The following is a 12,906-nucleotide window of genomic DNA, read 5'->3' as shown; positions in this document are numbered from 1 at the left end:
GGAACCACTCCAGACCCAGCTAACTCAGTTTGTGTGAGATTTCTAGAGACTCCTCTGCTTGAGCTTCTGCCCAAAACCAAAACCAAACCAAACCCACTGCTGCTGAGTAGAACTACCCCATAGAGTTTCCAAGGAGCGCCTGGTGGATTTGAACTGCTAACCTTTTGGTTAGTAGCCATAGCTCCTCACTACTATGCCCCCAGGGTTTCTGGCTTCTGCCCAGGAGTCCCCTAACCTGAGAGAAGTATGGAAGGTGGAAAGAGGAAAAGGGAATTGGGAAAAGCACCATTGCTGGCTTGAATTGTAAGGTTTGGGGTTTTGTTGCTGTTGTTGTTTTAGTTTTGGCCACCACTTACTGACCATTTTGGCCCATTATTTCATTTTCTCATATAATCCTCATAGCACCTCCACGAGGTTGAACTCTTACTATCCCCTTTTGGAACTGTCAGTGGAGGCTCAGTGAGGTTAACCCACTTGCCCAAGGCCACACAGCTGATTAGTGGTGGGACCCAGATCTGCCTGACTCCCAGTGTCCAACGCCCACCCACTGGGTTATTGTCCTTCCAAACACGTTGGACAGTTGTTGAGAAGATCTCTCCAGGTCATGGCTGAGGAAACCAACTCCTGCGTCAGAAGAGATAGGTTCTCAGATGGGTATGGAGGGAGCACAGAGGGGCCAGACAGGGGTTTACAAAAGTACTTTTAATACAGGTCAGACTGATACACCTGCCCTTGCCTGAGCTCACCTCTGCACCCTCCTTGGAGCAGATGAGCCTTAGGCCCATGGGCTGGTCAGCTGGGCGCCCTGCCCACTTCTGCCCATAGGGTCGGTCAGCACCTTATTTCTTCTTGGTCTTCACCAGTCCCTTCTGCACGAGGCTGCGATACAACTCCTGGATGTAAGTGTAGACGCACTTGGAGTCGGGTACTGCCAGGCGCACCATGTCATCCACCTCCAGCAGCTGGGCACAGTCAGCCAGTTTCCTGCAGGATAGGGGTGGGCGGGGAGCAGAGGTCAAAGGCAAAGGATGTGGGAGCCAACGGAAGGGGTGAGGCAGCCCAGTGAGGATGAAATCCATAGAAGGATGTATGTCAGAGCTGGGAGATCCTCTAAGCTAACCAACCCATTGCACAGATGAAGTAACTGAGGTCCCAACAGGGTCAAGACTTGTAACCAGCTTGGTCTGACTCTAAAGGCTGTGTTTTCATTGCACTGTGCATCCTTCCCTGGGAGCAGAACTTCTGGCCTAGTTCTACAGTAGCCCACCCCTTAAAAAGGCAGGTGTATCTAGCCTCTAGAACCAGGAGCCCCTTAAGCCTGGTTTCTCCACACAAATGTAAAATGCAGACATCCAGTCTCAGCCAGAGTGCTGCCTTGCTGCTGCAACATCTCCAGGGCTTCGTTCGGTCTACGTGTATTTATTGAGGGCCTACTGTATGCCAAAGGTGCTTGGTAGTGCAATGGCCAAGTGCTCAGCTGCCAACGAAAGATTGGTGGTTCAAACCCCGCCAGTGGCTCTGGGGAAGAAAGACTTGGTGATCTGCTTCTGTAAAGATTACAACCTAGAGAATCCTATGGGGGCAGTTCTACTGTGTCACAAGGGGCTTCTATGAGTTGAATCAACTCAGTGACACCCAACAACAATAACACTATATACCAGGCACCCTGGGAATTCAGCAGTGAACAAAACCAACCTTCTCTACTCTCTCGGCACTGACATTCTCGTGGCAGGGGACAGAGAGTAAACAAACATGTAAACGGGACAGTACATCTGAAGGTGAGGGGTGGCAGAGAGGAATGTAAGGCAGGGAAGGAAGACAGGGTGCCAGATATACGTTCCTTTTCTGTGTCAACTGAGATGATTGTGTGGTTCTTTTCCTTTGTTCTGCTTGTGTGGCATATTGCACTGATGGCTTTTCTAATGTTGAACCACCCTTGCATTCCTGGGATAAATCCTACTTAGTCATGATGTATAATCCTTTTAATATTCTTTTGGATTTGGTTTAGTAGTATTTTGTTGGGGATTTTTACATCTGTATTCATAAGGGATATTACTTTGTAGTTTTCTTGTGGTGTCTTTGGTTTTGGTATCAGGGTAATGCTAACCTCAGAATGAGTTAGGAATTGTTCCCTCCTCTTCAATTTTTGGAAAAGTTTAAGGACCGGAATCACTTCTAGAATGTTTGGTAGAATTCGCCGATGAAGCCGTCTATGAGCATAGATGCTGTGTTGTTGTTGTTGTGTTGATTCTGACTCATGGAGACCCCATATGTGCAAAGTAGAACTGCTCCGTAGGCTTTTCAAGGCTGTGACCTTTTGGAAGCAGATTGCCAGGTCTGTCTTCCAAGGTGCTCCTGGGTGGTTTCAAACTACCAACCTTTTGGCTATTAGTTGAACTCTTAACCATTTTAGCCACCCAGGGACTCTCCCCAAGGGAAGCTACCTGCTATAGGACTTTCCAGGGTATGTTCCTATGTTAGAGAGGGGTCTGTTATTCTTTAATGAGGTGCTTAGGGAAGGCTTCTTAAGAGAGTGAGTCGTATGTGTATCTGGGGAAGAGGATTCCAGACAGACTGAACAGCATGTGCAAAGGCCCTGAGGCAGGAGCACTTGGTGTGTTTGAGGAACTGCGTGGAACCTGGTACAAGTTCTCTTCTATGTAACATGAATCCCCCCTGCTGCCCTTTGGGGCCTCGTGCTACTCCTGGTAATTATTGAAGCTACCACATTAAGTCCTCACTCCCTCATGCGGGTTGCTTCCCCTTGAATGGTCTCATTTACTCTTCCTCAACCATGGAGCCCTGGTAGCACAGTAGTTAAAAACTCGGCTATTAACCAAAAGGTTGGCAGTTTAAATCCACCAGGCACTCCTTGAAACTCTATGGGGAGGTTCTACTCTGCCCTATAGAGTTGCTATGAGTCGGAATCGACTCATCAGCAACGGGTTTGGTTTGATTTTCCATCCTCAACCAGCAGAAGGGGAACTGGAGACTCAGAGCGTTTTGGTGATATGCCCAAGGTCGAAGTTAGTCACACAGCCGGGACTCAACCCCCGGGGCTGCCTGGCCCTCTAGCACCTGTGCTCTGAAGCTGGGTCTCAGCAGGCTCTGAAGCCAGCTGCGGGTGCTGGCAGTAAGACAAGTCAGGGCTCCAGTGGAAATCCTCTCCTGGGCAGAGACAGCTGGCCCGAAATCCAAGCTGGCCTGGCCTAGGGGCTGGGGGAGGGGTGCAGGCTGGAGAGGTTCAAAGAATGAGACAGGCACCCCACAGCTGATGCAGTGGCCAGCTCCTGAGTGCACGTTGGGGTGCCGTCCCCGACAGGGGAGAGGCAAACTCTTCATGGTATTGAGACTGGGCTCAGGGCAGGACTCCCACCAGTAGCACAGCTGATGGGGCCCGTTGGGGGCTCTAGCACCACCGGCTCCCTGCTCTTATCCATGGGATCAGAGGATAGTTCTGGAACAGGGGCAGTGAGGTATGATGGCTGTGGCAGGGGCCCCCTTACTTCTCACACTTAATCTTCACACCAAACCAGTTAACCGTTTGTACAAGGCTCATAACTGACATCTTTCCTTATGTTATAACAGCAGCGAGGATTTTTTAGAAGTACTGACTGTGGGATAGGCACTGCAGTAGTGGCTTTACCTAATTCTCACAGTGACTCCCTAAAAGAGGAACCATCATTCCCATTTTAGAGATCAGAATATGAGGCTCAGAAAGCCTGTCCAAGATCACATGGCTAACAAATGGCAGAGTCAGAATCTGACCCCAAGTCTTTGTAACCACCCTACCCAAAACCGCAGGCCAGCCTCTCTTCCATCCCTTTCTCTGCCTAATTTTTCTTTAGATCCTATCACCACCTGGTATTTTATGTAATATCTGTTTGTGTGTTTGGAGTCCCTGACTGATGCAAACAGTTAAGCACCCAGCTACCAACCAAAAGTTTGGAGACTCGAGTCTACCCTGAGGCACCACGGAAGAAAGGCCTAGTGATCTACTTCCAAGCAGCCATTGAAAACCTTTTGGAGCACAGTTCTACTCTCACACACGTGGGATCACATGAGTCTGAGTCGACGTGACCGTAACTGTTTTGTGTGTATTTATGATCTGTCTCTTCCTTTAGAATGTTAGCCATGGGAGAGCAGGGATTTTGTCTGTTTTACCCACTGCTGTATCCCCTGGGCCTGAAACAGTGCCCGGTGCTCACAGATTTTTGTTGGAAGAATGAATGCGTGGCCACCACAGCAATCTGACTACTCCCCTCTCCACCCCTGTGAAACCAGCCCTCCTCTTGGGTTGCCCTGAGCCCCAACCCTGCCTCGCCATCTCTTGGCTTACTCAGCGGTGGAGAAGGCCAGGGTGAAGTTATGCCGGCGCTGCGTGGGGTCCAGCGCAGTGTAGTCAAAGGCATCGGGGAAGAACTTGTGGATGAGGGCACAGAAGGCCATGCCGCTGCTCCAGCTGGAGGAGAAGTTCTGGATGTCCACGTGCTGTGGGAGACATGGCAGGCGGGTAGGGTGCAGAGGGGGCCACAGTGAATCTCCAGCCAGAGGGCCTGGGAGGCTGGGACTTGGCCCCCATCCCACCCTCCTACCCTCTGAGCTTTGCACACTCAGAGCCTCCCAGGCACTGCTGCCCTGGAAGGGTCCCTTGCCCACCTCGTATTTCTTTGTCATGGCCCGGCACCACTCCAACAGCATGTTTTTGACCCCGCCAATGGCTGCCCCCGCTGCCTTTGTGTTCCGGAACAGGGCTGTGGGGCCCGAGGCTGCCCTGTGAGGGCAAGGGTATAGATGGTCAGGCCAGAGAGGGCTGGGTCAGGAAGGAGCCGCACCCCCAGATATCAGGCCCCCACCCTAGCTTCGCCTCTCCGCTGCCCCTCAGACTTCTGCCCGTCCTGGTTTCCAGGGAGAGTCTAGCCAGCTCTGGCCTGCGTCCTACCCGCCAAACTTGTCCACGATGGCTTTGCGGTTCTGTGCACGGGCCACCCGGGGCCGAGTAGGAGCTGACACCCTGCGCTCTGGGGCCTTTTCCTTCTTCTTTTCCATCGGGGGAGAGGGCTCCGTGGGACTCTGAGCCACATCGCTGGGAGAAGACTCACTAGGTGGAAAAGTCCGGAGAGGGGAGAGGGGCTGGGAGCAGCTCTTACACGGTACAGGGAGGGGCTGGGGGTCACTGCAGTCTAAAGGGACACGTGCAGTGTGTTGCCCATACTCGGCACACATGGATTCTGCACCTGGCACTGGGAGAGGGTTGAGAAGGATGAAGCCAGTTCTAACCTCCAGGATCTGGTGGGGATGTTGAGCAGAACTAGGACAAGCCTGAGGGCTGACCTGAGTTTGAATTCTGCCTTTGCCTCTTATTTGCTGTGTGGTCTTGGAACTGCCACGTCATTTCTCTGAGCCTCAGCTTCCTCATCTGTAAAATGGGGACAAGAAAACCTCTCAAGATGGTTCTAAGGGCCATATGAAGAGGTAAATATAAAGCACCCAGCTTGCCTACCACACAGCTGCATGAGCACCCCGTGAATATTCACTGGTTAACTTTTCCTAGATGTCCCTGGGTGACACAAACAACTAAGCTCTGGGCTACTAACTCAAGCTTGTCGGTTTGAACCCACCCAGAAGCCCTTTGGAAGAAAGGCCTGGCGATCTGTTTCCAAATGGTCACACCCGTGAAAACCCTGTGGAGCACAGTTCTACTCTGTACACATGGGGTCGCCTTGAGTCGGAGTCAACTCGACAACTGGTTTGTTTTGTTTCGTGTATTTTTCCTTAAGAAAGTGACGAGGTTGATTTCTGCTCAGTATAAAGGAAGATTCTTCTAATGACTAAAGTTGTGCAGTGGCAAGAATAAGGCTGTGATGCAGTGGTTAAGAGCTACAGCTGCTAACCAAAAGGCTGGCAGTTCGAATCCACCAACTGCTCCTTGGAAACCCATGGGACAGTTCTAGTTTGTCCTATAGGGTCACTATGAGTCAGAATTGACTTGACAGCAATGAGGTTTGTTTGTTTTTTTATACTAAAGATGAAGGTTTACAAAACAAACTATTTTCTCATTAAACAGTTAGTACACATATCGTTTTATGACATTGGTTAACAACCCCACGACATGTCAACACTCTCCCTTCTCGAACTTGGGTTCCCTTTTACCTGTTTCCTGTTTCGTCTTGTCTTCTAGTCCTTGCCTGTGGGCTGGTGTGCCCCTTAGTCTTGTTTTGTTTTATGGGCCTGTCTAATCTTTGGCTGAAGGGTGAACCTTGGAAGTAACTTCGTTGCTGAGCTAAAAGGGTGTCTGGGGGCCATACTGTGATGGTTTCTCCAGTCTCAGTCAGACCAGTAAGTCTGGTCTTTTTTTGTAAGTTAGAATTTTGTTCTACATTTTCCTCCAGCTCTGTCTGGAAATGTCTATAGTGATCCCTGTCAGAGCAATCAGTGGTGGTAGCCGGGCACCATCTAGTTTTACTGGACTCAGTCTGGTGGAGGCCATGGTAGATGTGGTCTGGACTAATCTTTCCCTCGTATCTTTAGTTTTCTTCATTATTCCTTGCTCCCGAAGGTGTGAGACCAGTCTTGTATCTCAGATGGCTGCTCACAGGCTTTTAAGACCCCAGACACTACTCACCAAAGTAGAATGTAGAACATTTTCTTTATAAACTATGTTATGCCAATTGAGCTAAATGTTCCCTGAGACTAGGGTCCCCTTAGCCCAGCAATTCGGTCCCTCAGGGAGTTTGGATGTGTCTATGGAGCTTCCACGACCTTGCCTTGTACAAGTTGTGCTGGCTTCCCCAGTACTGTGTACTGTCTTATCCTTCACCACAGTTACCACTTATCTATTGTCTAGGCGATGAGTTTTTTTGGTTTACTATGCACCAGGCACTGTGCTAAGTGCTTTACACACATTACATCATTTAAGCCTCAGAACAATCTGATAAGATAGGTACAATTATTATGCCCGCTCCACAGACAAGAAAAGGCTAAGTGGCATGGCCAAGGTCACACAGCAGGTAAGTGGCAAAGCCATTGTCCAAACTCAGGCTTTCTGACCATGCTCTTATGCATGATGCTGACACCATGGAAACAGGCTGAGCTGCAAGGTTCAGAACTCCCAGGAAGGAGACTTCAGCAGTGGAGTGGGAAGTGGACCAGGTGTCCTCCACGCTCCTTCCTACCTCTGGCTCCTTTGGTTCCCTGAGCTCTGCCCTGGGATAGGGGTCTGAGTGCAGGAATTCTGGAGTGTCTCAAGATCAGGTGCTGGGGGAGGGAGGGGCAGGCTGAGGTGATGGTATACTTGGAAAGGAGCAGGTGGTAGGGGGAGTTGGAGTTGGAGCCCTGAAGGTTGACATTACCTGGCAGAAGGACTGGTCTCTCCAGAAGCTTCTGCTTCTGGGGGCACCCCATCTGAAGGAAAGGAACCGGAAGGGGGGAGGCTGAGGCTACCCATGACACGCTTTCTGCACCCCCTCCTCCCACTGCCCCAGGGTTGCCCCTGCAGTGCCTGTGGGCCCCCTGGACTCCCACTCACCGGGGCTGAGGCCATGGGCCTCGTCCGTGGGACTCTCAGGCCACTCATCCGGGGAGCTGGGGACCACCCCTACCCCTTCCTCTGGTCCTCCCTCCACGTACTGGTCCTGCTCTTCATCGATACCACCAGATTCCTGGAACAAACATGGTCCATGTGGCCATGGTCACACAAGCACCTGCCCCAGGCTTTGTGAGACCTTCAGAAAGATCTAAAGGCAGACTAAGCCGCAATGCTTCATCCCTGTCCTCCACCTTCCCCACCCCAGTCACCTGATATCAGTGGTGGGGAGGACTGGACTTTCCAAAGGGAGTAAGGCAGGGAGGTTTGTTCTCCAGGGTCAGGAGACATGGCTGCCTCCCCACTTCATGGAGCCTTCTCCCTCTCCTCTGCCTCGCTCACCTCCTTCTTAGCATCACTTTCGGCCTCCTCTTTCCCATCAACCTCCTGAGGTCCAGCTTTAGCCTCATCATTCACAACAGCCTTCTTCTGAGATTCCGTCTTGGCTTCTTTCGCACCAGCCTCCTCCTTGAGTTCAGCCTTGGGCTCCTCCATCTTTTTGCTCTCCTCCTGAGGGGCCACCACGGCTGCCTCTTTCCCATCAGCCTCCTTGGGTTCAGCCTTGGCCTCTTCCTCCTCATCGGCAGCCTGCTTCAGTTCATCCTTGGCCTCGTCATCCACGTCAGCTTTCTCCCTGGATCCTGGCTTGGCTTCTTTCTCGTCAGCTTTCAGCTTCTCAGAGGCCAATGTGGCCTCTTCTTTTTCCACAGCCTCCTTGAGTTCAGATTTGGTCTCTTCTTTCCTGTCAGTCTTCTCCTGAGAGGCCCCTGTGGTCTCTTCCTTCCCACCATCTTCTTTTTTAAGTTCAGCCTTGGCCTCCCCTTCAGATTCCACCTTGACCTCATCTAACCCATTTGCTTCTCCCTGGAATTCAGCTGGTGCATTTTCTGGCTTTCCTGCCCCATCTGGAGCCTGGTCTTGGACAGTCTTCCCAGCTGTGCCTTCACCCTCCTTCTCTGCAGAGGCTCCATCTCTCAGGGTCCCAGGGTCCTCTGTGGTTGGGGAGACAGTGATTTTATCCTCTGAGGGCTTCCCTTCCTTCTGCTCCATCTCTGGGAAGAGAAGACAAGCAGGCCTGGTCATGCCCGATCTCAGCGAGCACCGGTCTAGGGGTCAGGAGGCCTGGGGTTCAGTCCAGGTCCCTCCACTACTTGGATATGTGACCCAGCATCCACTTTTCCTGGAGTAAAATGAAAGGAAAGAGCCCTGCTTTCCAAAAGGTGGGAGAGCTGGGCTACGTTGACTTGATGTTGGGCAGTGTCCACCTAAAGGGCCCTGTATAAGCTACCGCTTTGTCTTTAAAAAAGAACATTAGACAGCATAATGACTTTCCAATGATTTTGCATTCCTTCAGATTAAACCAACAGATGGTCACAATTTGATACCAGCATGCCTCTAACACCTGTGGAGCAATTGCTACTCTCCCCTGTTAGGGGACACAGCCAGCCTTGGGCTCAGAGCCCAGAGCAAGCAGGAATACAGTATCTAGATAGCATTTAATAACACTCTTTTGTTTCCATTGTGTTTACTTTTACAGTTGCCTTCTATTTCTGGCAAGCGATATTGAGTTTCCATTTCCAATGGTGATCTAAAGATTATTATTATTTTTTTTTAAAGATTCTTTTAAAAATAAATTGATTGAGTTTAAAAATGAGTGAATCCAAAGGAAAGCATTCAGGAAACCCGAGTACAGGTGACACAGATGTGGCTCAATCATGGGGGTGGTGTAAAAGCACCTGGAATCTGGGAAACTCAGGGCCAGCTAGTGTCTAGGGTTCCGTCAGCTGGGCCAGCCTGGGGTTCTTAGAAACAGTGGGCCTGGGCAGGGAAGCGTGTCCTTTGGTGAAGACTGGAAACATTTTCTCCCTAGCCTTGGCAGGGGAATCTGACCCTCCGTTGGCCCCAAGGGAAGGGAGGGCTATGGCACCTCAACTTATGGTTTCCTACTCAAGCCTTGTACTTACTGTAAGATCTACACAAACAGGTGGGTCCCAGGAACAAGGCCACTCCTTCATCCCCCTGGCCTTCTTGGGGGTCTGGTTACAAAGAAAACAATCCCCAAATAGGGCTCAGGGTGTGACTCAGGAGGACAGAGGCAGGGACACTCTTGTCACTGGCTAAAAATATCTCTTGCTTTGGCAGTGCCATCTTTCTTGGTGACAGTACCCAGGGTACCTGGGTAATTGGGACAGAGGATGGGAGGCAGGAGGACAGGCAGATTAGAGACAGGGCTCTGTTCCTGCTGCCCACTCGGGTCTTCCTGCCCCCAGACCAGAGCCCTACAATTCCTGGATTCAGTACTCATACCATTTCTTACGAAACAGGCTGGGGTTTGGGAAGGTACTCACACTACCCCTTTGTTTTGGCTTGAATTGTGTCCCCCCAAAATACGTGTTGTAAATCCTAGCCCCTATGCCTGTGCATGTGATCCCATTTGGGAGTAGGGTTTTCGCTGTTATGTTAATCAGGCAGTATCAGTGTTGGGTGTGTTTTAAACCAATCACTTCTGAGATACAAAGGAGCAGATTAGGTACAGAAGACAGCAGACACGAGGGGAAGACCAACACTATCTGAAGACAATGGAAGCAGACCAGTCTATAAGCCCAGGATCTCTAAGGATGGTCAGTTAGAGAAGTTGAGACAAGGATTTTACCCTAGAGTGGACAGAGAGCCTTCCCCTAGAGCCAGTGCCCTGAATTTGGACTTCTAGCCTCCTCACTGTGAGAAAACAAATTTCTGTTTGTTAAAGCCACCCACTGGTGGCATTTCTGTTCTAGCAGCACTAAGAAATTAAGACACCCTTTGTAGTTCAGCAGGTCCAGCACTGTATTAAGGTGAGAGGGAAAAAAATCAGCCTGAGAGATGAAATGTACGTTAGCAGGGAGGCAGGGAGTCAGGAGGACATGGAACTGGCCTCCCACTCACTCACTCCACCACTCACCTGAGACCTGAGCAGGTACGTCCCTTTGCCTCTCGGGCTTCAGTTCCCACTGACAAGGCCTGAGTTGGTCTAGATCTAGGGCAGTGGAGGACTAAGGAAGCAAATGCATAGAAAGTGTTTAGAGGAGCGCCTGGCATGAGGGCATGCTGTCTCAGTGTGGCTGGCATCGGCTTCCACGGGGTGGGTCTGCCCTCTGCTCAGCCCTGTCCCAGGGTAACATCCTGACATGGCCTCAAGGGCATTTAGTTGGTGAGACTAGGCAGAGAGAACTGAACGCCAGGAAGATGATAACAAACCCTTTTTATACCTCAGAGTGTGACAGTACTTGGCTGGGATGTGGCTGAGTGCTCCAACCATCTCTCCCTCTCCTAATTTCTGTCCATCTACACACCACACACTTGGAGTGGTGGAGGGGAAAGGGTAGGTGTACATACACACATGCGTACACACTCACACTCTCTCTCTCTCTCAGACACCCTGTGTTTTCATCACCTCAGCTTCCCACCCTCCAGGCTTGTCATAAATAGACAAGCCATGAAGTATCTCAGAATGTTGAGAAACCAGGACATCACCACCAACCCCAGTGTTAATAATTCCAGAGCAGTTTACAGCTTACTGCAGTGCCCTGCTTCACCTTAGCCAGTCTTCATGCTAACCCTTCAGAATAACCCTTCATGCTAACCCTTCAGAACATGCTAACCCCGTTTCCAGTTACCATTGAGTCGACTCTGACTCGTGGTGACCCTGTGTGTGTCAAAGCAGAACTGTGCTCCATAAGGTTTTCAATAGCTACTTTTTCTGAGGTAGATGGCAAGGCCTTTCTTCTGAGTAGAATAGGCATTACCGGCCCCATTTTACAGATTAGGAATTTGAGGCTCAGAGAGTTTAAGTCTCTTAAGTCATAGGACAATAAGTAAATGGCTAAACCATTCCTAGAACCCAAGTCTCCTGACTTCCAGTCCAGTGCTGTTGCCAAAGATGCTGCTCCCAACTGTCTCCTGAGCTCAGTGTCCGTTCAATGGCCCCAGCCCAGAGTGAGGAGCATGCCTCTGGTGGGGAAGGACAATCAGATATGCTGAGGAGTTCAGCTCTTTCTCCTAAGCACACAGTAGGCCCTTCATGAAAGTTTCTCCCCCTCCTTCCCTTCTCCCCTCCCTCCCACTCCCCATTGGCTGTAATCTTTACAGACTCAGATTGCCAGGTCTTTCTTCATGGTGCCACTGTGTAGGTTCCATCCACCAACCTTCCAGTTAGTAGACCAAATCGTTTGTACCACCCAGGGACCTCCTCTTTCCCTGCTTACACTGTAGAAGCCTCCCCACCATCCCCATGTTGTGTCCAAAGCAGCACACCTGATATTCCCCACTCCCTCTTCCTGTTTCTCTGGGCAGAGCAGGACAAGAACCCAGGAGCCCAAGTTCCAAGCCCAGGTAGTACAGGCCACGCTTGATGGTTCCGCTGATGCCTCTGCCATCCCCTGCCACCAGTCTTCCAGTGACCCTGAAACATTGACTTTCCCCTACTCCAGCCAGGAACCTTCCCTTGGAGAGACCGTTCTCAGCTGCTCAGAGTCTCTCTCCCAACCCAACTGGACAGATGAGATGTGCAAGGCCCCTTCCACCCCTGTGAGGTCCTCCTCACTGATGGCCACCTACAGGCTGCCCTGTAGACGATCTCAGGTGGCCCGACCCCAAGACTGTGTCCCTAACCCCTGGGATCTAAGGAGAGTTAGCAGATAGCAGTGGAGAGAATTAGAAAGGAGCCTGGGCTTCTCCAACTGCGGGGACCTGCATGAAGCCTCTGGGCATTGGAAGGTGGGAGTTGGGGTTGGCAGCTGGGGACAGGACTCTAAGAAAGGGTCCAGGGCTTCTCCTACCTGTGGGGCCTCTTGCCTCGGCTTGAGAGTAGCTCCTTCCAGCTCCTGGGCCTCGCTCCCAGGCTGCCTTTAAGCCCAGGCAGCGTCTAGCCCCCAGCTCCTCTGTCCCGCCCCTCCCCCACTCCTCCAACCTCCCCCCACAACCTCATGAGGCTCAGGCTCCCCCCCTCCCCCCCCCCCCCACGAAAGAGCATTGTTTACTGCCCTGTTGGTACAACACTGTGTCCTGAACTTGGAGGCTCGGATTTCCCGTGAAGACTTGACAGGTGGCACCTTTCAATCACGGTGTGCCCCTCCCGCTCTGACATCCGTCCTGTGGTTACCTTTCTTCCCAATGGACTCGCCTGGCCCCAGGGACCTGGGCAACCCTCCCCCCGGGGCCATTTGGAGCATGGTCCCCAGGCCTCTGGCCTTCCCTGTCCATCCGGAGCCCCGGCCAGGCCTTCCCTGCTCCCTTCAGGGGTTACCCACATGCTCCTTTAAATAGCCCCTCTTACTCTTCCC

General features: G+C 51.4%; 1 protein-coding gene across 1 annotated transcript; it reads right to left on the bottom strand.

Moving 5' to 3' along the window:
* Positions 1-831: 831 nt before the first annotated feature.
* On the bottom strand, positions 832-12,439 carry SMTNL1 (smoothelin like 1). Its single transcript, XM_049891989.1, is given in 8 exon segments — positions 832-984; positions 4,340-4,491; positions 4,660-4,774; positions 4,943-5,101; positions 7,353-7,404; positions 7,529-7,661; positions 7,880-8,637; positions 12,403-12,439. Coding segments are annotated over 7 exon segments (1,512 nt in total). The 5' UTR covers positions 8,636-8,637; positions 12,403-12,439; the 3' UTR covers positions 832-839.
* Positions 12,440-12,906: the final 467 nt, after the last annotated feature.

Source organism: Elephas maximus, chromosome 7 (assembly GCF_024166365.1).
Source record: "Elephas maximus indicus isolate mEleMax1 chromosome 7, mEleMax1 primary haplotype, whole genome shotgun sequence".
Lineage (NCBI taxonomy): Eukaryota > Metazoa > Chordata > Mammalia > Proboscidea > Elephantidae > Elephas > Elephas maximus.
Note: the sequence above shows the minus strand (reverse complement) of the source record. Positions and strands in the feature narration are given on the sequence as shown.